Source organism: Mus musculus, chromosome 9, assembly GCF_000001635.26.
Source record: "Mus musculus strain C57BL/6J chromosome 9, GRCm38.p6 C57BL/6J".
Classification (NCBI taxonomy): Eukaryota; Metazoa; Chordata; class Mammalia; order Rodentia; family Muridae; genus Mus; species Mus musculus.
In genome coordinates, this window is record NC_000075.6 from 44,322,398 (window position 1) to 44,346,114 (window position 23,717).

Genomic DNA, 23,717 nt, shown 5'->3' on the forward strand with positions numbered 1-23,717 from the left:
GTTCTTCTTATCCTTGTGTTCCCTACATCACTTAGGAGAGTCTTACACCATAGAGATTTTCCAGTGGTCACGTTTTTCTTGTTTTGCTTTTGTTTTCTGGAACAGGGTCTCACTGGCTGGCTTGGAACTCACTATGTAGATCAGGCTGCTCTTGACCTCATAGAGATCCCCCTGCCTCTGCCTCTCAAATGCTGGGATTGAAAAGGTGTACCATATACCCCTACCTCAGTTATCTAGGAGCTTGAAGCCTAGCTCAATTGGTAAAGTGCTGGCTTAGCAGAAACAAAGGCCTGAGTTTGACCGCCAGCGTCACATAAACTAGGCATGGTGGTACACACCTGTAACTCACCCCACAGGAAGAGGGGAAACAAGGTAGAAAGATCAGACGTTCAAGGTCAGGCTGGCCATATGGTCTACTTAGTAAATTCAAGCTCAGCCCAGGATATGTAAGAACCCCTCTTAAGATGTCTCAATGGAAAATAGTCTGATAGGGTTTAGGATAGGGCTCAGTGGGAGATGCCTGACCTAACGTGCATGAGACCCTTGGTTCTGCCCCCAGCACTGCAAAAAGAGAAAGGCTGCATCAAGGAGACCTATCTGGCTGGGGAGATGGCTCAGCGGTTAAGAGCACCAACTGCTTTCCCAGAGGTCCTGAGTTCAAATCCCAGCAACCACATGGTGGCTCCCAGCCATTTGTAATGGGATCTGATGCCCTTTTCTGGTGTGTCTGAAGGACAACTACAGTGTACTCATATACATAAAATAAATAAAATCTTTTAAAAAGGAAGAAAGGAGGAAAGAAAAAAGGAGACCTACTGAAGTTAGGACCTCAGTGACTGAGACTCAGCCTCAGAAGCGAGCTTCCCTTTGGACAGGGCATGGTGGCTCGCACCTATGATCTCAGTATGCCCATGGGAAGCAGAGGCAGGAGATTTTGAGTTCAAGACCAATTTAAACTACATAGAGAGACCCAGGCTCAAACAAACAACAAACAAAAATGAAATCAGAAAAGACATCTACTACAAAGGGAATATTAGGACCAAATATCATGAGCTGTATAAAACCGAGTTAATGATTACCACTCATTTGAAATTTCAGGTTGACCTGACGTTTTGTAAGGTCATTTTGACCTAGCTCTTAAAAGAGGAAAAACAGTATCATTTGAATCCATACTTTTCTTCCTTTATTTGTAGTACTATTTGGAATCTCTGCCCTGTTCAGAAATATCTGGTCATCTTTTTCAACTTCTCTAGAATTCCTGTTGTCAGTCAAGTTTAAGAAGCAGGATGTGGGGCTGGGGAGATGGCTCAGTGGTTGAGAGCAACTGTCTACTCTTCCAGAGGTCCTGAGTTCAATTCCCAGTAACCACATAGTGGCTCACAACCATCTATCCTGGGATCTGATGCCCTCTTCTGGCATGCAGGTGTACATACAGATAGAGCACTCATTTACATAAAATAAATCTTAAAAAAAAAAAAAAAAAAAAAAAAGCCGGGCGGTGGTGGGGCAAGCCTTTAATCCCAGCACTCAGGAGGCAAAGCAGGTGGATTTCTGAGTTCGAGGCCAGCCTGGTCTACAAAGTGAGTTCCAGGACAGCCAGGGCTATAAAGAAAAACCCTGTCTCGAATTTATATATATATATATATATATATATATATATATATATATATATATAAAGTAAAAAATTAAATTAAAAAAAAGAAGGACCAGGACTCTAGGTGTGATGATGTGTATAATACAGGGAGAGGCAGGAGGATTGCCACAAGTTCATGCTCAAGCTGCTCTAAATCGTGAGTTCTAGACCAGTCAAGTGGCCACTACAACTCTCTACATTATTTTCCACTTCTCAAAAATCGTGTCAGCCCAAAGGACTGGGCAATGTTAGGTTTTACTTCCAGTTGATGACTTTTGGTAGTCAGAATGAAAGTAGAGATGGCAGAGGGGAAAGACAGGGCCACAGGTAGGCCTTGCCTCAGACTTTGCAGAGCTCTCTCACGGTCCTTTTACACTGCCGGAAACGCATCTGAGCTAGGCTTTGTCAGGCAGTTGATTTAATAGTAGGTTGGCCTTGCTTGCTGGGAGGCACTCAAGACTGCTGAGTTGTGTGCTCTCTACTCGGCACAGGGAAAACAGGACAACTCAGCAGATTCGGGAGTTCCAGAGACACCACTTCAGGATTCAGGCCCATGCTTTCAACCATTACCAGGAAAGCCACAACATTCCAAGTGAGCCAGGTGGAGCACTATCGCCCCGGAAGCAAAATGATTCAGATTATATGACAAATATCCACATATCCTCTTCTGATGGACCAGACACATAAATCCCTAGTGCCTGGTCTTTAAACAAGTTCTCACCCCTCCTAGGTGGCTGGTGGATGAGATAGTGGTCTCTGAGAAGAAAGAAACAAAGAGATTTTAGGGCTTTAAGCCAGCTTGGAAAAGAAGCTTGATTAGAATTGGCCTCCAAATAAAAATAATAGTAATAAAAAAATAAATAAAGATACAGACTGTCCCTCACACCTCCAGGGAGTCTCAGCTACTCCTGATCAACAGGATAGCTGAATGCTCCCTCCTCTGGGGATTTCATTAGCTCCTCCCCCCCACCTGCTCTGTGTAGCTCAGCCTCCCAGTTTGGAAGACCCTTCCCCTCCAACTATGGAAATGTTGTGAGCTAATATCCCTCCCTCCCTTCCTCCCTCTCACATCCGCGTGCACTCCAATCCCTCTCTCTCTTTTTTTTTTTTTTACTCACTCATCATGCATGATGATGCCTGGTACACAGGTCTCTTTGTGTCCTATGCCTCAGGGGACACCAGAGGAGAGGAAAACATTTGCCTCCCTGATGTTGGCTTGCATGTGTTACACATACAAGAAAAACAAAACTTACTATACTATCCAGTAAAGTGTATTTGGGACATAGATGGGGCTTTTAATGTTAATAAGAGCCATCTCCAAGTTGAATGGACATTGAATACCTGACTTTCAGAAAAAGGAACCTAAGAAGTTCTTCTTCTTCTTCTTCTTTTTTTTTTTTTTTTTTTTTTTTTTTTTGGTTTTTCGAGACAGGGTTTCTCTGTGTAGCCCTGGCTGTCCTGGAACTCACTCTGTAGACCAGGCTGGCCTTGAACTCAGAAATCCACCTGCCTCTGCCTCCCAAGTGCTGGGATTAAAGGCGTGGGCCACCACCACCCGGCTTTTTTTTTTTTTTTTTTAGATTTATTATATGTAAGTACACTGTAGCTGTCTTCAGACACACCAGAGGAGGGCGTCAGATCTCATTACGGATGGTTGTGAGCCACCATGTGGTTGCTGGGATTTGAACTCAGGACCTTCGGAAGAGCAGACTTAACCACTGAGCCTACTCTCCAGCCCTTAAGAAATTCTTTGACCTAAGTAGTGTCAACTTCACCCTGATTCTAGGAGTATGCTGTAATTCAAAAGGGGATGGACAAAACGCCATGTTATTGTCAACTCCCTAACTCTCTGTGGTGGATTCCTCTCTGAGGAAAACATTTGCCACCTAAGGGATCAATATTCCAGTGAACTGCTGTACTACTAGCGTGTACAGGTGTCAAAAGGCAAGTAAGTGACTGGGAGGAAGAAACTTGACTGGGAGGAAACCCACAAGCTCACTGGAGGTATGGACAAGCTCTCCTGCCTCGTTAGTTATTTGCAATGCGTCGGTTTCTGTCTATTTGGAAAGCGTTGGCACAGTGCTGTGATCCAACATCAAGTTTTAATCCCTGCTTTAATCGAAGACCTGAAAGCTCAAACAGTTTCCTCCTGGCGAAATGCAGCGGTAGGTTGCCCAGCAACAAACTGCTATAGTGGAGGCAGAAGGTGGGTGGGTTGTGGGAAAAGTACCTGGATCATGAACAAGAAAAAGGGCGGGAGGGGCTTTTCGAGTGTCTGAGCTTCCCAGGTTTTAAAAACCCTCCAGATTGTTCCTGAGTTTCTGGAACCAGTGTTTACGTCGGCAACAGTTTTCCTGCAAAGAGCGGGTGTGCTTCCACACTCTCATTCTTCCTGACCACGGCCAGCTCTCAGTAGCCATATTTCCAGCCCCAGGGCATCCCAGACTAAGCTCAGGCTGCTAGCCCTTTAAACCCGACCTGCGAGGGAGACGACGTGGAACCACAGAACTAGCGGTGTCAGCCACGTGGTACGAGGAAGCGTTCATGTTGGAACTGGGCAAAGCCTATTTCCACTCTGAGCTGCACAATATGATTGTTTCGAGAGTATCCACGTTCTTGTATTTTCTTCAGTTGAGTTTTCAAAAACGCTAATGGTACCACTCCTTTAGAACTAAAGCTTTGTTTAAAATAACACTACCGGTCCGGCTACAGTGCCCGTTTTAAAAATGGTGCTTCGGTCTTCAGCAGCGATAGTTCTTTCGCAATTAAGATCCGGGTGGAAACAATGGGTAGGTGCAGCGGGGCAGAGCCGAGGTTGCTTCCTAAGAGCTTCTTGCTGGTCAGGAGGGAGGGTCAGGTCCTAGCGTCCTAGCTGGGTTTTGTTCCCGCTGGCGCCGGAATCCTCTGCGGGTTGGGAGCCGCACTGCCGGCTGCCGAGGCCACGGGATTGTTCCTGGCTTACCAGTTAGCTGAGTAGGCGGCGGGGCGGCGGCCACCGGAGGGTCACCATGTGGGCCTTCCCGGAGTTGCCCCTGCCGCTGCCGCTGCTGGTGAATTTGATCGGCTCGCTGTTGGGATTCGTGGCTACAGTCACCCTCATCCCTGCCTTCCGTAGCCACTTTATCGCCGCGCGCCTCTGTGGCCAGGACCTCAACAAGCTCAGCCAGCAGCAGATGTGAGTAACCGCACGCGAGTGTCCTGGGTTGGGGGGGGGGGGGGCAGGATTGTGCAGAACAGGGGCAAGGACTGAGATGCTTGGCTTTGCACTAGCCGGAAAGCTAACCTAGGCACCCAGAACTCTGGGAGGTCATTAAAGTTGTCTATCCTTGGGAAGGACGGAATGGAACTGTTGGGTGTCAGGAGTTGTAGAGGGGTAGGTATCCTTTGCCCTGTGCACGCTCTCCCTACTCCCCAACAAACAAAATCCTGAGAAGGCCACTTTGGTTTACTGGGACCCCTACTATTGTGAGTGACCACGCCCCTTTCTTCTTCCTCCTCCACCCTTTCCCGCTGGGCCGCAGCCCAGAGTCCCAGGGAGTGATCAGCGGTGCTGTTTTCCTTATCATCCTCTTCTGCTTCATCCCTTTCCCCTTCCTGAACTGCTTCGTGGAGGAGCAGTGTAAGGCATTCCCCCACCATGAAGTAAGTGCACCAGTGGGGAAGTTATTAGCGGGCTGGCTGGGGCCGGGCACTTGAGTTGGGGTTATTTGGATTTGGGAAAAGGATGCTTGTGGCCACAACCATAGAGACAGGAATTCTTGGACTGGTGATATAGCTCGGTGGTAGAGCGCTTTCTCAGTATGTGAGTATGTGCAAGGACCCGGCGTTCAATCACCAACTCCGAAAAAAAAAATGGAAAAGACAGGAATTCTTGACAGAGTAGAAGTAGGTGTGAGTCATTACGTGCCCACTTCTCCCCCAGTTTGTGGCCCTAATAGGTGCCCTCCTTGCCATCTGCTGCATGATCTTCCTGGGGTTTGCTGATGATGTCCTCAATCTCCGCTGGCGCCACAAGCTGCTGCTGCCCACAGCTGCCTCACTACCTCTCCTCATGGTCTACTTCACAAACTTTGGCAATACAACCATCGTGGTGCCCAAGCCCTTCCGCTGGATTCTGGGCCTGCATTTGGACTTGGGTGAGTAACCTTGCCACTACTGCCCCTGTGGCACCTACTTTCTGGTACCCTTGCCTCTGAGGTCCCAATAGAGGACCCCTCCTGGTGGTCCATATCCCCATCAACCATTTCTTTTCTGTCCTTGTATCTACTTTCTCTCTTTTCCCTCCTTCTTCCCTATCTCTTATTTCCTTCCTGTTTCAAGGAAGTCATGCTTGCACTAAGACTTATTATCAAAGCTTTTCCTGTCTCTGTTTTGTATTTAAAACAAAAACAAAAACAAAAAAACAAAACAGGGTCATAGGGCTGATGAGATGGCTTAGCGGGTAAGAGCACTGACTGCTCTTCCGAAGGTTTGGAGTTCAAATCCCAGCAATCACATGGTGGCTCACAACCACCTGTAATGAGATCTGACACCATCTTCTGGTGTGTCTGAAGACAGCTACAGTGTACTTATCTTTGGGCCATAGCAAGCAGGGACTGAGGGAACAGGGTTGACCTGAGAGAGCAGAGGTCCTAAGTTCAATTCCCAACAACCAGATGAAGGCTCACAACTATCTGTACAGCTACAGTGTATACATAAAATAACAAATACATATACATAAAAATAAATAAATCTTTAAAAAACAAAACAAACAGGGTCACACACTAAATTGCCTTGAACTTATTTAGCCCTGGCAGGCCTTAAACAGGTAATCCTCCTGTCCCAGCCTTCCAAGTAGTTAGAATTATAGGCCTGAGCTACTAGACCTTGCCTATTTGGATCCTTTCTGGTGTTCCATTCATCTTGTGCTTTGTTCTGTTAACAAACAAATCCAAATCCTACTCCTCGCTGTGTCCCCCAGGGATCCTGTACTACGTCTACATGGGGCTGCTTGCAGTGTTCTGTACCAATGCCATCAACATCCTGGCGGGCATTAATGGCCTAGAGGCCGGTCAGTCACTAGTCATCTCTGCTTCTATCATTGTCTTCAACCTGGTGGAACTGGAAGGTAGGTGAGATTGGGGAGAAGGAGAAGTCTGGGTGTTAAGGGAATTGCCTGGTATGACTCTAGAGAGTTTCTTGTGTGTGTGTAAGGGGTGGGGAATGACAAGACAACAGTGATTTTAGAATGGGAGCTATTTACTTTGTACACAGCAATAAGGAATTAAGCATGAGAAACAAAAGCATTAATGCTATCATGTATAGCTTGATGGTCATGAATAGCTAGACCAATTCTTTCTTTCTTTTTTTTTTTTTTTTTTCTTTTTGGTTTTTCGAGACAGGGTTTCTCTGTGTAGCCCTGGCCGTCCTGGAACTCATTCTGTAGACCAGGCTGGCCTCGAACGCAGAAATCTGCCTGCCTCTGCCTCCCAAGTGCTGGGATTAAAGGCATGTGCCACCACTACCCGGCGACCAATTATTTCTATTGGGCATAAATAGCTTCACAGAACCCCAGCAACAGGTACGATCACTCTCTGACCATAGTGGGGAAAGACTCTTGCCTTCCTAACCCTGTCTGATTACAGATAGACCCAGAACACTTAGCAATATAAAAATGACCACAATCCCGCAGCTAACATGAGAGGGTACAGCTTTTTTCAAATAACAATTTAGTTCTTCCTGCTTCCTTTTGTTTTGTTATTTTGAGACAGTCTTGCCATGTAACCCTGGCTAGCCTCAAACTTATGATCATCCTATCTGTCTCCTAAGGGCTGGAATTGCAGGCCTGCACCACCACACCTGGCTTCCTCCTACTCTTAAAAAAAAAAAAAGTTAAGTTATTCATGTATTTGGCCTTCTGTGCTCCCAGTTTGGAGCACATGTCTACTTCCTTTCATCCCTTCCCAAATTATCCAAAACAAATTCTAAAATAAGCCCCTCATATTGAAATATTTTACGGTTCCCTCTGGTGTATGATTCCCAAAGTCTTAGTCTCTATGTAAGCCCAAGTTTGAGTATTAGTTACTTTTGGTCGTGTTGGACATCAACAAGTGCTTATTAAGCCTAAGCGCTTTGTTTTGAGACAGGGATGTACCACGTTGCCCTGGAACTCACAGAGCTCCAAGTTCTGAGAGTAAAGGGATGTGTGCCTCCCCTTGTCTCCCAGCTAAAGCTAAGCATATTTAAAGCATTATCTCATTTAAATTAAATGACTCTGTATAACTGGCAGTACCCAGTTTTTGACAGATAAATGGAAGCTTACCAAAATTCAATGTGTCATTTCACACAGCTAGGAAATAAAACTGGTATTCAATCAAATCCCAGCTGGAATTTTTAAACCACATTTAAGATAGTCACTAGGTTTTCTGTTGTTTTCTCTGTCTCTCTCTGTGTCTCTCTCTCTTCCTCTCCATACCTCTGGCTATCCTGGGACTCACAATGTAGCCCAGGCTGGTCTTACACCAGGAGATATTCCTGTGTCTTCTGAATATTAGGAGTCACTAGCCTTTTGGTTGTTTTTTTATGTTTTGTTTTTTAAAAGATTTTATGCATGTGGATGTTTTATCTACATGTACATTTATCTGTACACCAGAAGAGGTCACCAGATTCGATGAGACTACAATTATAGATGGTTGTGAGCTACCATGTGGGTGCTGAGAATTGAATAATTGAATTTAGGACCTCTGAAAGAGCAGCTAGTGCTGTTAATCATTGAGCCATCTTTCTAGTCTGTTGTTAGCTTTTTTTTTTTTTTTATAGGTCAATGAAAGTAATGAGAGTATCGGGAATGGCCTGGGTGATGTGAAAGGGGAAGTTAGAGCTGGGCACGGTGGCAAACACCTGTCATCCCAGCACATGGGAGGTGCCCGCCAGACTTGGCTACATAGGAAGTCAGGGAGCAGCAGTGGCAGGGTGGGGTAGAGTTGGTCTTGAAAGTGACTTGGGTGCTGTGTTCCTAATGGCTGGGAACATAAATTAGATACAAATGAGACCAAGGTACACAGCGGGATGCCGGTACTGACTCCCTTCTGTTTGCTTTGCTCCAAAGGTGATTATCGAGATGATCATATCTTTTCCCTTTACTTCATGATACCATTTTTCTTTACCACCTTGGGACTGCTTTACCACAACTGGTATGTAGGCCTATGGATGAGAGAGGAAATGATTGATGTATGTGGCAGAGATGGGCTTGACATAACCCAGCTTCTAATGAAGAGACTAAAATTGCTCATACTTTTGTTGGATATTCTCTGGCTCTGCCATTGGTAGTAGTTTGCCACTCTTGTGTGAGCACAAGCACTCGTCTGGTGTGTGTGTGTGTTTGTGTTTATGAACAGGGTATTAAATCTGAGGTCTTAATGCTAAGCAAGCACTTTAGATTTTAGCTGTATCCCCAGACTTTTTTTTTTTTTTTTTTTTGAGAATAGGGTTTTAGTAAGTTGCCCAGGCTGGCCTTGAACTTACGGTGTTGTCAGGCTGGCCTAGAAATACAGGCATGTGCTATTAGATCCCACCCTTCACCCCACCATCTGCACACCCTCGTGCTGGGGATCAAATCCATGACCTTGTACTCGCTAGGTGACTGCTTGCCCGGTGAGCTACAGAGCAGCCTGGTGCTGGTGTGGAATCCCTGCCTATCCTGCAGGAGTTGGGAACAAATGCTGTGTAGCCCCTAGGAGTAGATGAGTTGGGGGCCGTGGGGCCTATAGAGTTTCTGGAACAGCCTTTCTTTTAGAACTCAGGGTCAAGGCTGGCCTGTTACTCAGAGCGAGTGACTGAAAGAAAGAGTCAGTAACAACTCTTGCCATTGGCTGAAATCCTCTCTCCCACACAGGTACCCGTCCCGCGTGTTTGTGGGAGACACCTTCTGTTACTTTGCGGGCATGACTTTTGCCGTGGTGGGGATCTTGGGACACTTCAGCAAGACCATGCTGCTCTTCTTTATGCCACAAGTATTCAATTTCCTCTACTCACTGCCTCAGCTCTTCCATATCATCCCCTGCCCTCGACACCGGATGCCCAGGTAACCACTCTGGGGCTTTCAAGGGTCATAATAGTTTCTGACTTGGGATAGCTAAAGCCAACTTGCATTTCCTATGTAAAAAAAACATGAGGGGAAAGATGAGCCGACTGTATGTGGGTAGCCCATTGTAATTTACGAAGCTCGTTTACTTACATAGTATGTAATGCTTACAACAGCCCTGATCACGGAGCCAGAAACCAACTCCAGTACATAAGTACTCAGTACTCTTTTTTTTTTTTTTTTTTTTTTTTTTTTGGTTTTTCAAGACAGGGTTTCTCCTTATAGCCCTGGCTGTCCTGGAACTCACTTTGTAGACCAGGCTGGCCTTGAACTCAGAAATCCGCCTGCCTCTGCCTCCTGAGTGCTGGGATCAAAGGTGTGCGCCATCACGCCCGGCCTCAGTACTCTTCTTAGTAACCAGGGTGCAGAGGTCTCTGATTCAGTCAAATGAAATTATCTTCCCATTGCAGACTCAACGCAAAGACAGGCAAACTGGAAATGAGCTATTCCAAGTTCAAGACCAAGAACCTCTCTTTCCTGGGCACCTTTATTTTAAAGGTAACAAGGTAACAGGAGGTAAGGCCCGAGGCCGCCATCCTTAACTTGGGAAAAGAGAAACCTAGGCCTTTTCAGGCCCAAGGGGAGTTTGGGAACATCAAGAAGATCCCTATTCGTGAAGTAGATCTGCATAACTGAAGTCATCTTCACCTCTGGTCCCTGCAGGTAGCAGAGAACCTCCGGTTAGTGACAGTTCACCAAGGTGAGAGTGAGGACGGTGCCTTCACTGAGTGTAACAACATGACCCTCATCAACTTGCTACTTAAAGTCTTTGGGCCTATACATGAGAGAAACCTCACCCTGCTCCTGCTGCTCCTGCAGGTACAGCTCAGGGTGGGGCTTAGTAATGCCATGGCGTTTACATCTCTGGTTGGCCTTGCTTCTAATTCCAGTCCACTTCTCCCAGGTCCTAAGCAGCGCCGCCACCTTCTCCATTCGTTACCAACTCGTCCGACTCTTCTATGATGTCTGAGCTCCCTGACAGCTGCCCTTTACCTCACAGTCTCCATTGGACCTCAGCCAGGACCAGCCTCTGTCTGGTCCGAGATGACCCTCTGGTCCAGGCCTCGCTGACACTTTTGTTCTCAGCTTCTGCCATCTGTGACTACTGATATCCTGGATGGACACCTTGCTGGACTTGAAGTCCGCTAGTTGGACTTTGCCTAGGGCTTTCATCTTGCCTTGCCCTCCCTTTCTGTCCCATCTGCAGCCTCACCAGGTGGGCTTGTAGCCTCTATTATGCAAATATTCGTAGCTCAGCTTTCAGAGCGCTAACTCTAAAGGAATTCACCTGAGCCTTGAGAGAGAACCTGGGCTAGGGCTAGAGTTAGGGCTACATACTCCAAGGTGACCTCACATTTGACTATCAAATGAAGTGTTGTGATTGGGAAGCGTAGAGGCAGGGCCATGTGCTCAGAACGGTGACAATAAAGGACTGCCTTTTACTTGTTCCTCTAGTGTAGCATCCCCTCCCTCTGTCCTTTTTAACCTTCGTGGTGCTTCAGGAGTGAACACCGGGGCTTCCTTATACTTAACTGCTCTACCACTGAACTATATGCCAAGTCTGGTATATTTATTTTTTATATAGGCATTTTAGGATAGATTGGAAGGGTTAGACCGGGTACCTTTCCCAATAGGATACCGATCTCTGTTCCATCAGACCCTTTCTTGCAAAAAAGGCCTGTCACAAACTAAGACCAGACAGAACATGTTGAATAAATATCGCAGCACAAACTTGTGATAGCATAAAAGATCACAGTGCTCCATTTTCTGGCATAGGATTAAACTCCTAGGAGGTTTCATTTCGTTTCTTTTAAACCCTCCCTCCCTTTAATCTGCACTAGGGAGGCAGAGGCAGGCTGATCTCTGAGTTCCAGGACAGGCAGGGCTACTCAGAGAAACCCTGTCTCAAACAAACAAAAGCCAGATGGTGGTGGCGCACGCCTTTAATCCTCAGGCTTGGGAGGCAGAGGCAGGCGGATCTCTGAATTCAAGGCCAGCCTGGTCTACAGAGTGAGTTCCAGGACAGCCAGGGCTACACAGAGAAACCCTGTCTCGAAAAACAAACAAACAAACCTAAAAATAATAATGAACAAATAAACCCTCCGTCTACCAGATTAGAGGAGGGAGTGGGAAGTGCTCTAACCTGGAAGGAGAACGCTGCTTATAGTGTAGACCCTTTTCCTTTAAGACCAAAGACCGACTCAAATTTCCCAGAAACTGTAGAGGTAGCTCCAAGCTCCACCCTTCTAGTCTTCAGGTTTTGTTGTCGCGCCGTAGCGTTTAAATTTCGCGCGCTCTACACGGATTGGCCATTTCCAGGGGTGAGCAGCCTCCGGCTTGCGGCCACTCCGCCTTGTCTTCTTCCCCGGGTAAAAGGTTTTCAAATTGGACCAATCACTGGGCGCGTTCTCTCAGCTAAGGCGCGTCACCGAAGGGTTAATTGCAACCAACCAGAGGTGGGTATTAAAAAAGGAACCAATCAGGAGGAAGCGGGGGCGTGTCCAGGGAGTTTATAAGGCCGGGCTTGGCCGGCCAGGCGACCGTTGACTGCGGCGGTTGGTAGTTCGTGGTCTCTCAGCGTTGTTCGCAGCTCTTCTACCTCGTACACTATGTCCGGACGCGGCAAGACCGGCGGCAAGGCCCGCGCCAAGGCCAAGTCGCGCTCTTCACGCGCCGGCCTTCAGTTCCCTGTAGGCCGCGTACACCGGCTGCTGCGGAAAGGCCACTACGCCGAGCGCGTGGGCGCAGGCGCGCCGGTGTACCTGGCAGCGGTGCTCGAGTACCTCACTGCCGAGATCCTGGAGCTGGCGGGCAACGCGGCCCGCGACAACAAGAAGACGCGCATCATCCCGCGCCACCTGCAGCTGGCCATCCGCAACGACGAGGAGCTCAACAAGCTGCTGGGCGGCGTGACCATCGCGCAGGGCGGCGTCCTGCCCAACATCCAGGCCGTGCTGCTGCCCAAGAAGAGCAGCGCCACCGTGGGGCCCAAGGCGCCGGCGGTCGGCAAGAAGGCCTCGCAGGCCTCTCAGGAGTACTGAGGGGGCCCGCGCCGAGGCCGCCCAGCCCTCCCCACACCTCCACAAAGGCCCTTTTAAGGGCCACCACCTCCCTCACAGAAAGAGCTGAGCCACTTCGGGCTGCGGCGGCTTGCCGCGTCCCCATCCTTTCTCTTTCCCTCCTCTCCCCTCCCCGCCCTCGCGCCACTCTTCCCCTTACCCCGCACGGCCTCCGGTTCTGCCACGGAGGACGCGGGCGCCGCGGCACCTGCCCATCCCGGAGCTCGTGACATCGCTTCGCCGTTCTCGGTTGTGGACGACGGCTCCGTGCGGAGAGGCTGCGGCGCCTTCCCGGAGTCTCGGCCCCTCGCTCAGACGTCCGGCCGCGGTGGGCTTGAAGGTTAGTCCCTCCGCAGCTACAGCCCCGGCGTCTTTGCTTCAGCTTGGTGCTTAGCCCTCGCCTGGACCTTTGAAAAGTGACTTGATTGCCGGGCTTAGAGGAGGAGAAATGGATCACATTGTTTCCTTCGGTGTCACCGTTGCTGGCCTCATACCAGTTGACCCTGTCGCCATTCGTAGGCCAGTGTGGTGTGGCGGGGCCAAAAATGGTTGTAATGTGAACCCAGTTTCTCTAGGAATACCTCCCGGCAAGGGTCAGAGAGACGCTTACCGGCCTGTGGACAAGAGTTCTATACCTGCCGCAGGCGACTGGCAGCCGGGCCTAGCCATCCATCCCCTCTTCCCCAGCGACTCAACTACAACCCAAACACCTAGATACCAGCACAAGCCGGTGAATCCCTGTCTGGACTGAGCCTCTGGCTTCTGAACTGGAACTTTTGCAGCTATTACAAGTTTAGAACCTTAAGTGGGGAGATTTAATGGGCTAATTTTATTAAAGGATCGTTTGGTTTTGTTTTTTTAAAAAAGTGGTTTAATGTTGAATGCTGTAGTCCCAGGGCTGGACATATAGCTCCGTGGTAGAGCCATGTGCCTGGCACATCTTGGGAGAGAATGGGACTTCCCTTTCTGCAGGCCGTGGGAGTGGGAAAGGCTATGTAATCCACGAAGATCCCGTTGACTGAAGACAGGCTGTAGGAATTGAAGGCTGATTTTTTTTTTTTTTTTTTTTTTTTTTTTTTTTTGAGAACATGAGGCAAATCACAGCGTGTTTTACAACAGAAAGGTCTCAGACTCAATTCAAGTTTAAAAGGGCTTTGGGTTTATTCATATCTTCCCCAACTCTATCAGAAGAACCACATTCTAAACTGGTTTATTAGTGGTATTGGTTACATTCAAAGATTGGCATGGACTTTCTCTAAAGAGATGAAGCCCCCAACTACTGAGGGAAAGGCAGATATGGAGGCCCCAAGGTGAGGCATATCTTCCAAAGTGGAAGTCTCAACAACCCCGTGGTTCAATTTCCTGGGATAATCACATCCCTAGGGATGGAGCACAGGGCACTTGGAAGCCAGAAGTAGGCAGTGGAGTGGCAGCCAGGGTTCCTGTGCCCTACAGACCAGTTAGCGCACATCATTAAGCTGCCGTGCAACATCCAGGATGTTCTTGGCTCCTTTGTTGAGCAGCAAGCTGGCCAGGCTGATGCCCAGGTTCTCAGCAGCTAGCTGGGCTCCTCTTGGAATGTTACGGGCAGTGATTCCAACCAGTTGTGGGTCATCTTCTGGACCATCTTCTTGCTGGATGACAGGTTACAATTTTGGTAAGAGGAAGATTACAAGCAGTTCTATTTATTCCTTCCTCATCTCCCAGTCAATACCTGAACAGGGACCTGGATGGTGGCCTGCATAGTCTCTTGCATGCTATCTGAGCCATCTAGACTCCAGACTCCACCAGTCAGGTACAGCTAGGAAATAAAATGTTTGTACCAGGATATTTAAAGAAAGTTACTTAGATGTTTCGGTGCACATGGAAATGACAGTCCCTCCCCTCATCCATTTCCCTGGCTTACTTGCCCATCTTTCATCACTGTATGCACTGCTACGGGCACGCTGCAGCCTCCTTCCTGCAATGATATGTTCCTTTGAGCTCTAAGGGCCTTTAACACCACTTTTGACCACAGACCTCAAGGGGCCAGATCAAGGTCCTCTCCATACATACAAAACATTACATACTGAGTACTTGACAAATCTCTCTCCCTACTGCCCTTCCTGGTTTCCCCACAACACCATGGGAGGAGCCCATCTTACCAGGTGCCTCAGAAAAGCCCTTTCAGCAATGCAGCGAAGCAGAGTTTCAGGATCGTGCAACACACTCACTAGGTCCAAGATATCCTGGTCCTTGGCTCGGACTTCCACGGCTAGGGCTCCCTAAAGAACAACAGGCCTGATCTTCTCTAGTAATAGAGCTAAGCATGAGAAACACACCTCTACCTGCTTCCCTGGGTCTTATGCATAACAACCAAACCTGTCCCTCTCTAAACATCTTATTTGATGGATAGCAGGTGCCAAAGGTTATGAACCAGGTTCTCTCCAGGCAAACCTACCTGACCCACAGCATACATGCATTCTTCTGGGTGCAAAATCTGTGGAGAGAGACAAGATGGTGGGATAGGGGATGTTCAAAGGCAGTGAGCTAGGGTTTGCCAATCTAGGAAGCCTGGGGAAGGCACAGGTAGGAAGTCCAGCAATGAGTCCCAATATCCCTAGCCTGGGCTTCTGGTTGTAGTGTTGTTGGCAGAATGGTCAGGAAGAAATCAAGGCAGGAGAGAGGCAGATTCAATGGGAAGCAGAACAGGGCAGCTCCTACCTGGCCCACCCGGTTCTGCCAGCCCATGCGCTGTAGGCCAGCCACAGCCAGGACGATGGCACTGAATTCCTGCAGCTCATCCAGCTTCCGGAGGCGGGTGTTGAGGTTTCCCCGCTGTGGAGCGTTGCTAAGGAGAAGTCAAGACCTACCCAGTGCACCCTCTGCCCCACAGTCTCTTTTCCCCCCTCTAGCTAACTTTTAAAAAACTTTTGTTTTTGTTGAGTGGTGGTGTATACACCTTTAAATCCCAGCACTGGAGGCAGATACAGATCTCCATGAATTCAAGGCTAAATCTGGTCTACAGAGAGAGTTCCAGGACAGGCTGGGCTATACAGAAAAAGCCTGTCTAGAAAAATGGTAGAAATGAAAAAAAAAAAAAAAAAAAAGCTGGGCAGTGGTGACACATGCCCTTAAGCCCACAATTTGGGAGGCAGAGGTAGCCGGATTTCTGAGTTGGAGGCTAGGCTGGTCTATAAAGTGAGTTCCAGGACAGCCAGGGATATACAGAGAAACCCTGTCTCGAAAAACTAACTAACTAAATAAATAAATAATAAAATAAAAAGACTTCTTTGGAGTCGGGCGTGGTTAGAGCACGCCTTTAATCCCAGCACTCGGGAGGCAGAGGCAGATAGATTTCTGAGTTCAAGGCCAGCCTGGTCTACAAAGTGAGTTCCAGGACAGCCAGGGCTATACAGAGAAACCCTGTCTCGAAAAACCAAAACAAACAAAAAACAAAACAAAAAAAGACTTCTTTGGATAGGATCTCATAGTGTAGTCGTGGCTGTACTGGAACTTGCTCTGTAAGTTTTATTTTAGTTTTATGTGCATGGGTGTTTTGCATGCCTGTCTCCAAAGGCCAGAAGAGGGCATCAGTTCCCCTAGAACTGAAATACGAAATAGTTGTGAGCTACGGTGTGAGTGCTAGAAGTTGAACCGGGGTCTTCTGGAAAAGCAACCAGCACTTTAAACCCCTGAGCCATCTCTCTAGCCCCAGGACACACTGTTTTTAAAATTAGTTTTATGAAACATATCACATATTCACTGTAAAAACCAAAACCACTTAGCAGCACAGAAAGTAAAAGCAGAAGCGCCTCTGTCCCTGCCACCAGGAGTGGTCACCGGTCAGTATTACCTGCACTGCAGTGCCTGCCTGTCTGTCTAACATGTCAGCTCTATAGAACGAGGAACCATGTTTGTTTTGCAATTGTCCTCATTGCCAGGCCATTAAAGGGTGCCAGGCAGTGGTGGCCCACGCCTTTAATCCCAGCACTCAGGAGGCAGAGGCAGGCGGATTTCTGAGTTTGAGGCCAGCTTGGTCTACAAAGTGAGTTCCAGGACAGCCAGGGCTACACAGAGAAACCCTGTCTCAGGAAAAAAAAAAAAAAAAAAAAAGGAAAACATTAAAGGACTGTGGATGTGTGGATGGATGGATGGATGGATGGGTGGGTGGGTGGGTGGGTGGGTGGACGGACAGCTGGAAAGACGACCCCCTGACCGCATGGACCACTTGCTTCGGAAGGTCCTTCTTTCCCTCTTTTTCCCCTCCTTCTTCTGAAAGGATACAATACTCTTGAATTCCAGGTGGGGGAACTTTCTCTGTAGCTGAGCCACTCTCCTCAGAGAGCTGGTTCCCACGGCACTGCTCAGAGAGAGTTTAGAATTAAACTTAACCCAGGCTGCCAACTGTTCTCCACTGTCCAGCCCTCTCTCCCCCGCACACTAGGCCCACTCACCTTTTCTCTGGCAAGGTTTCCAGGGTCTTTCCAATAAACTTTGGGTGAAAGACAACAGCATCACAAGGGTTTTCCCGTCTGCAAAGCAAATGATGAAATAAAGGTATTAGCATTTGGAGATAAGGCTTAACTCTAGCCCAGGCTGACCTAAAATTTTCTCTGTACCCCAGGCTAGCCTTTAACTCACAATAACCCTCCTGCCTCAGCTCCCTGAATGCTGAGATTATAGGCATGAGCCACCAGGCCAAATTCATTTTATTTTCTTTGGAAAGGTTTTATATTTCTTTCTTTGTTTTTTCTTTTTTTTTTTTTTTTTGGTTTTTTTTTTGTTTGTTTGTTTGTTTTTGTTTAGTTTTGTTTTGTTTTTAAGACTGGGTTTCTCTGTATAGTCCTGGAACTCACTTTGTAGACCAGGCTGGCCTCGAACTCAGAAATCCACCTGCCTCTGGCTGCCTCCCAAGTGCTGGGATTATAGGCGTGCGCCACCACCACCCAGCAGGTTTTATATTTCATTTCCTTGATTGTTTCCATTTTCATTGATGAGATGAGGAGCATAAACATTCTACAGCATGTATGCATGAGTCAGATGACAACTTGTGGGATTCAACCCTCTTCTTTCACCAAGTGCACCCCACGGACTGAACTCAGGTCATTGGCTTGACAGCAAATGCCTTTACCACCTAAGCCACTGTAAGCCAGCCTTCTGGTGCCCCTAAGGCACAATCTAAGTTCCTCGGGCTGGTTCAAATCCCTCTGTAGCCCAGGCTGGCCCAGAATCTCTGATCCTGTCTTAGCCTCCCCAGTAGCTGGGATTTCAGGTCCGTGCCACTGAGCCCAACTCCACAAACTCTAAATAGTCAACCAATTGGCTTTCCTGCCACACTATGTCTGACAACCTTCAAAACAGAGGGCTAAGCGGTCAAGTTCCAAATGGAAAAAAAAACAAAACAAAACAAAACAAAAAAAAAAACTCAAAGATTCCCACAGTAGGATTAATCCTGCCCAGGGCCCTCCCTCCCATGCATGTCCTCCCCGCTTACTTGCAGATGGCTCCAATAGTAAAGCCAGGAGGTAGTATGGTAGGCACATCCTTCAGGGAGTGAACGACCAGGTCCACTCTGGAGACGACATGGGGAGGACACAGAGAGAGGCTTTGAGTAGGTGACCTTACCTCCACCACCCACCCCAGCATCCTTGACCGTTCAGGAAGATAGCATCTTAAGATCTAAGACCTGGTCTCTTCTCAACTACTCTACCCCATTTCCCCAGACAGTCTGATTCCCCAGGTAGTTAGGCTACTCCAAGGCAAGGCTCTCTCCTCTGTGAAAGCCTGTGAGCTCCACAGTCTAACCCGACAGTCCTGCCAATATTGGGGAGCCACTTTGGGGTTCTAGGCTCGGGGTACCACATTCCTCCATCCTCACTCACTCGTTTTTTTCCAGGGCGTTTTCTAGCTCCTTGGTAAACAGGCTCTTCTCTCCAATCTGCCAGGCAAGAGAGAGCCTCAGAGTGAACCCCTTACACGTGGGAGAGGGACAAGAAGAATGGGGACAAGGACTGGCGTTACCTTAGAGAGTGCAGTATCAAGAATCTTGTCTCCCGTGGTGGACATAGCAACTGAGGAGAGAGTCAATCAGATACCCATTAACACCTACTGAGTCACCCCTCGTTCAGGCCTTGACTGGATTCACAGTGGAGTCTGAGGCATAGAAGACCCAGCCCCTACTCTCTCAGATACACACACCGACAGAAAAAGCAGACATACTCATAAAAGAACCCAAAGCAGAAAGTATGAAATGTCAGGCTAGCCCGGGCAGCTGGAGGAGATGTGCACAGGAGACAATCTTTCTTTCCCTTCACAAGCAGCCAGAATAGTCTTACAAGGCAGGCTTTGACCACAGGCAAAGCCAGAGATGCCCTGTCCTCCGGTTCACTGGCTTCCCGTTCACTACCAATCACTCCTCTCAAGAAAACTTACTGATTTCAAACTGTATGCCAGGGTACAAGGCTTTCAGCATCGCCACCACAGTGTCGGTCTGTATGCGAGCCAGCTGGGGAAAGAGAGTCAGATGGTTTCTCACCTCCCCTGGCCACTGGCCCAGGCTCAGACCCTCATATGGACCAAGAAAGCAATGAAAGGGGTTAGACTTCTCACATGAGGCCTGCCCTGAGAGTCCCTTCTCTGTACCCCAATCATTTCCCTGCTCCAGAGACTCTCTTTTCTGTACCCCATGAAATCGACTCTCACACACTCTTATTTGCTCAATGCTAGCCTTTGGGTCCCACTAGTGACCCTGTGAGTCTCTGGGTCCCACTAGTGACCCTGTGAGCATTACAATTCTTGAGACAACGCGCTATGTCTGTACTCACCTGGCTCTTACGGGTGCCCACTCGAATCACCCTCATCTTTGAGCCGTTTTCTTCCTGCAGAAGAAAGTCCCTAGGTTACGATCTTTTCCTCATTCAAAGAACTAGGATCACAGGCTTAGGAAAGAGGACTCCCAGGTCCTAGGCAGGTGAGGCTGCTAGGAAGGAGAGACTCCCAGGACTGGTCCTTGAATCTTCCTTGGTACCTTCTGCCCTCCTACGGGATCCAGAGAAGCAAGACCAGAGGAAAAGCTGTAATAGGATCTGTTGTGGCAGCAGCAACAGGACACTGAGCCCCAAAGCCCAGCCTGGCCAAGGAGGTTCTGAGTGGGAGGGCTGCACACAGCCAGGTGGGCAAAATGATAAGGCCCATCAGCCTCGGCACAGTGAGGGTGGGCCCTGCTGGAGGGTGGGGCCTACAGAAGCTGGGGCAGGACAGCCGAAGCCTCCCATTGCTAGAGAACAAGCTCACTGTCCACAACAACTCAGGCACTTGAGAAGGCCTCACTAAGCCCTGGGTGAGTCACTAAGCATCCCTTAGTACCACCAGGATGTACTCCTAACAAGGACTGAAATCAACCAAGCTAATGTACAGCCCTTTCATGCCCTTGGCTGGGTGACTTTGGGAACATCATCCCATCAAGGGCTTGTTAAATTAAAGGCCACCTCATGCCTCAAGAAGTCCCAGAAGACTACAAGAATAAACTGCCTAACAGTCATTGCCTACTGGCTTCCTCTGGTGTCTTAAGCCAGAGCCAAGAGCTCAAAAGGACACACCTCTTTCTTTTGTTAAGGCGCCTTGGATAAAGGTGTCTAGGGCCAAGCAGGTAGAACTGGGTTCTGCAGTCTGATACAAAGGGGACAGGAGTCACTGTACAGATTGTCCCCCTTCCCTGCACCAGGTTCCTCATCTCACAGGTTCTTCTATAACCAGACACTCAAGTTCTTGGTCACTGAAGGTGAAAACTTGCTCTTGGACTCCAGTCTACTCCACTGCTGAAGATCCCTCCAACAAACGACTCTGAGATAGCCTTTGCAATTTAGCTGGGCTTGAAATAACACAGAAATTTCGGACAACAGGGAGCCCATAGAAAGGAATTGCTAAGTTCAAACAATTTGTTTTTTAATTAATTGACCCAGAACAGCATTTGAGCCGTGTCTGCATATTGTCCTTGCAACAACCCTACTAGGTTAGACAGGGTAGGTACTTCCACCCGTGTCACAGAAGCAAAGATGCAGAGTGGTCAAATTACTGTCTAAACATCTCACAGCTATGAACAGACAGAAAGTGGGTGCTGAAATCCAGGCCTTCCTACCCTAACCCTGTGCTCTAAAAATGTTTTCATAGCCAAGACTACTGCTTACTGCCTGGGCAGGAGATAAGCAGGCTTCCCAGCTCAGCCTTATCTCAGGCAGCCTGCCCACAAGTTCAGAACTTTCCAGGCAGGCCAGAAATGACAAGGCCCAGGGGTGGGTTCCCCCGCTCACAATAGCAATTCAGGTGTGTCTCTACTAGGACTTTTGTGGGTGGCTAAGGCTGGGTGACTTCATAACGGTGAACGGGAGAAGGCGTGTAACCTCCAAGATGTTTGTATACAGTTTTAAGAAGTGGGGTGTGCTCTCCCCTGAATGAAGTGGATCGTATTCCGAGATAGCTGGATTTGCCTCAGCCCCTTCTTCGTGAAAAGGATCTTGTCTGTGTATAATCCTTTACTGGCCGGGAACAACAGAGATCCAGCCAGAGCCTACAGGGATGGAATCCCAGGGCGGACCACCTTTCCACTCACAACCCCGCCCCCACTGCTCGAGATCACTCCTTCCCTGCCTTAGGGCAACCTAGTTACTGGCCCTTTAAAAAAAACCTTGGGGGGGGGGGGAAAATGACAGCTAACTATTCCGACCAATAGACGACGAGAACATGGCAACCCGGGGCCAATCATTGCACCCAGAAAGCCCCGAGAAGTGCGGGTCATCGGTCACCGGCTCAGAACTCACCGCGGTTGTGGCCGCGCCGCCGTTACCGGACATGACTCCGCCCAGGGCGCAGGCGCGGCAGTGCCGCTGCGGTCCCCTGGTGTCTGCAGAAGCCGGCGACCTGGGCCGGCCGGGACTGAAGGCACATGGGGCCCGAGCCCGCACTTCACTCCGGCTGCAGGACCTGCTGAGCTCTGCGTCACGTCCGCTGCCCTCCCTCAACGGGGCGGTGCCTTCCTCTGGGCGGGAATTAGGATTGCGACATAGCCAGCCTCTTCGCTCAAGTCCACTGCACAGAACAACTCAAAAAGATTTTTTTCCTTTTCAATTTTTATTATCTTTTACTTTTTAAAAAAATTATTTTATGTATATGAGTACACCATTGCTCTCTTCTTTAGACACACCAGAAAAGGGCATCAGACCCTATTGCAGATGGTTGTGAGCCACCATGTGGTTTCTGGGAATTGAACTCAGGACCTCTGAAAGAGCAGTCAGTGCTCTTAACCACTAAGCTCTCCAGCCCTATTTACTTTGTGTGTGGGGGGGGGGTGGGGGGGGTGTTTTGAGACAGGATCTGTGTAGCCCCTGGCTGTTTTAGAACTAGCACTGTAGACCAGACTAGCCTTAAATTTACATACATCATAGATCAGCCTGCCCCTACCTCCCAAGTGCTGGGATTTAAAGCCACCCCCTCACCTGGCTATTTTATATTGCATTTATTCAGTGTAGTGTTGGTGCATACGGAGGTCCTAGGATAACCTGACAGAGTTAGCTCTTGCCCTCCATTATGTCCCAGACCGTTTGAACAAGTTTCCATGCCTGCCTGCTAGGGTGCTCTCATCGTCCATAAAGAACTTCAGAAGGCTCCTCAGAATTTGACAGACTCACCTCTCCAGCGCTGGCATAAGCAATTAGTGTAACAGTTGTTTTTTCTTCTTCTTGTTGATTTGTTTTGTTTTAATGAGGCAAGATTTGTGCTGTTATGAGCCCAGGCTGGCCTTGAAGTTTTCCATTTTCTTGCCTTAGCTCCCCATAGTAGAGAGTATTTCTTGTTTGTTTGGTTGGTTGGTTGGTTGAGACAGGGTCTCATGTAGCCTAGCCTCAAACTTGTTATGTAGCTCAGAATGGCCTTGAACTAGCATTAGAACATATACCACCATGCTTGAATTTCCAAAGAGATAAAAGGTCCTGTCAGGGTCTCTAGAGATGGCTCAGTGGTTAAGAGCATTTGCTGCTCTTACAGAGGACCTGGGTTTGGTTTCCAGCAGTTCTATAAGTTCTGACAGCCTTTCCTAATCTCCCTGAGCACCAAGCATGCATGAGGTGCACATGCATACAGGCAGGCACCTACACATGCATAAAATAAAAATATAACTTACAAAAAATTGTGAAAAGCTGGGCATGATGGTACTTCTTTAATCCCAACACTTAAGAGTTAGAGGATCTCAAGGCCAACTTCAACCACACAGTAGATTTAAAACTAGTCTGGGCTACCAGAGACCCTATTTCCCTCTCCCACCCCAGGGAAGTCCAGGTAGCCAGATGGTACACACCTTTATTCTCAGCACTCCGGATGCAGAGGCAAATCTCTGCAAATGTGTGACTAGACTACATAGTGAGACCCTGCCTCACAAAGGGTGTGTGTGGGGTGTGCAACCCTGGAGACAAGGGAGTGTGTGGGGTGTGCAATCCTAGAGACAAGTGTGTGGGGCGTGCAACCCTGGAGACAAGGGAATGTGTGGGGCGTACAACCCTGGAGATGAGTGGGAGTGCCAACACTGTGAGGGACAGATTCAGGCTTCACATGTCCTAGGCATACATTGCACCACTGAGCTCTATGCCCAGCCTCCAAAGTGCTTGCCAGGTGTGGGGAGGCTGAGGCAAAAGGATTCTTAATTCTATACTATGTTGCATAGCAAGACCCTGTCTCAAAAGCAAAAAGAACCCTAGCACACACAAACACAGACATGCTGGACTGGTATGCACAGCCCTTGTATCACATGCCTAAGGTCTTGGGTTAGCTCCAAGAAACAAATTGTTCTTTCCACTACTTTGATTAATAGCAATGAATCAAGCATTGTACAGAGGTCATTTGTTTCTTAAGTCAAAATTGCTATTCAAAGTAA

The 23,717-nt window shown here is 48.4% G+C and overlaps 3 protein-coding genes across 9 annotated transcripts; 2 read left to right on the forward strand and 1 right to left on the reverse strand.

Moving 5' to 3' along the window:
• The first annotated feature begins 3,459 nt into the window (after nt 1-3,459).
• Nucleotides 3,460-11,498, forward strand: Dpagt1 (dolichyl-phosphate (UDP-N-acetylglucosamine) acetylglucosaminephosphotransferase 1 (GlcNAc-1-P transferase)). 6 transcript variants are annotated; one of them, XM_030244048.1, is made up of 10 exons: nt 3,460-3,637; nt 4,749-4,808; nt 5,155-5,275; nt 5,556-5,769; nt 6,594-6,740; nt 8,721-8,805; nt 9,507-9,695; nt 10,166-10,253; nt 10,419-10,574; nt 10,660-11,209. In XM_030244048.1, exons 4-10 carry the CDS (start codon nt 5,595-5,597, stop codon nt 10,723-10,725), a joined length of 906 nt encoding a protein of 301 aa, XP_030099908.1. In that variant the 5' UTR covers nt 3,460-3,637; nt 4,749-4,808; nt 5,155-5,275; nt 5,556-5,594; the 3' UTR covers nt 10,726-11,209. The 6 variants fall into 6 exon arrangements, with proteins under 6 accessions (XP_030099908.1, XP_006510054.1, XP_006510058.1 ...); XM_006509991.1 differs by having other exon boundaries at nt 3,620-3,798; XM_006509995.2 differs by lacking the exon at nt 3,460-3,637 and adding an exon at nt 4,160-4,422.
• An 819-nt stretch (nt 11,499-12,317) lies between these two features.
• Nucleotides 12,318-13,680, forward strand: H2ax (H2A.X variant histone). The gene has a single exon (NM_010436.2). It carries the CDS (start codon nt 12,365-12,367, stop codon nt 12,794-12,796), a length of 432 nt encoding a protein of 143 aa, NP_034566.1. The 5' UTR covers nt 12,318-12,364; the 3' UTR covers nt 12,797-13,680.
• A 270-nt stretch (nt 13,681-13,950) lies between these two features.
• Nucleotides 13,951-21,831, reverse strand: Hmbs (hydroxymethylbilane synthase). Of its 2 annotated transcripts, none has more exons than NM_013551.2 (14): nt 21,613-21,831; nt 19,621-19,674; nt 19,229-19,301; nt 18,818-18,867; nt 18,679-18,734; nt 18,291-18,368; nt 17,251-17,328; nt 17,081-17,156; nt 15,518-15,631; nt 15,255-15,293; nt 14,959-15,078; nt 14,721-14,774; nt 14,529-14,615; nt 13,951-14,448 (listed from the first exon to the last, which is right to left on the reverse strand). In NM_013551.2, exons 1-14 carry the CDS (start codon nt 21,643-21,645, stop codon nt 14,275-14,277), a joined length of 1,086 nt encoding a protein of 361 aa, NP_038579.2. In that variant the 5' UTR covers nt 21,646-21,831; the 3' UTR covers nt 13,951-14,274. The 2 variants fall into 2 exon arrangements, with proteins under 2 accessions (NP_038579.2, NP_001103721.1); NM_001110251.1 differs by lacking the exon at nt 21,613-21,831 and adding an exon at nt 19,824-19,984.
• Nucleotides 21,832-23,717: the final 1,886 nt, after the last annotated feature.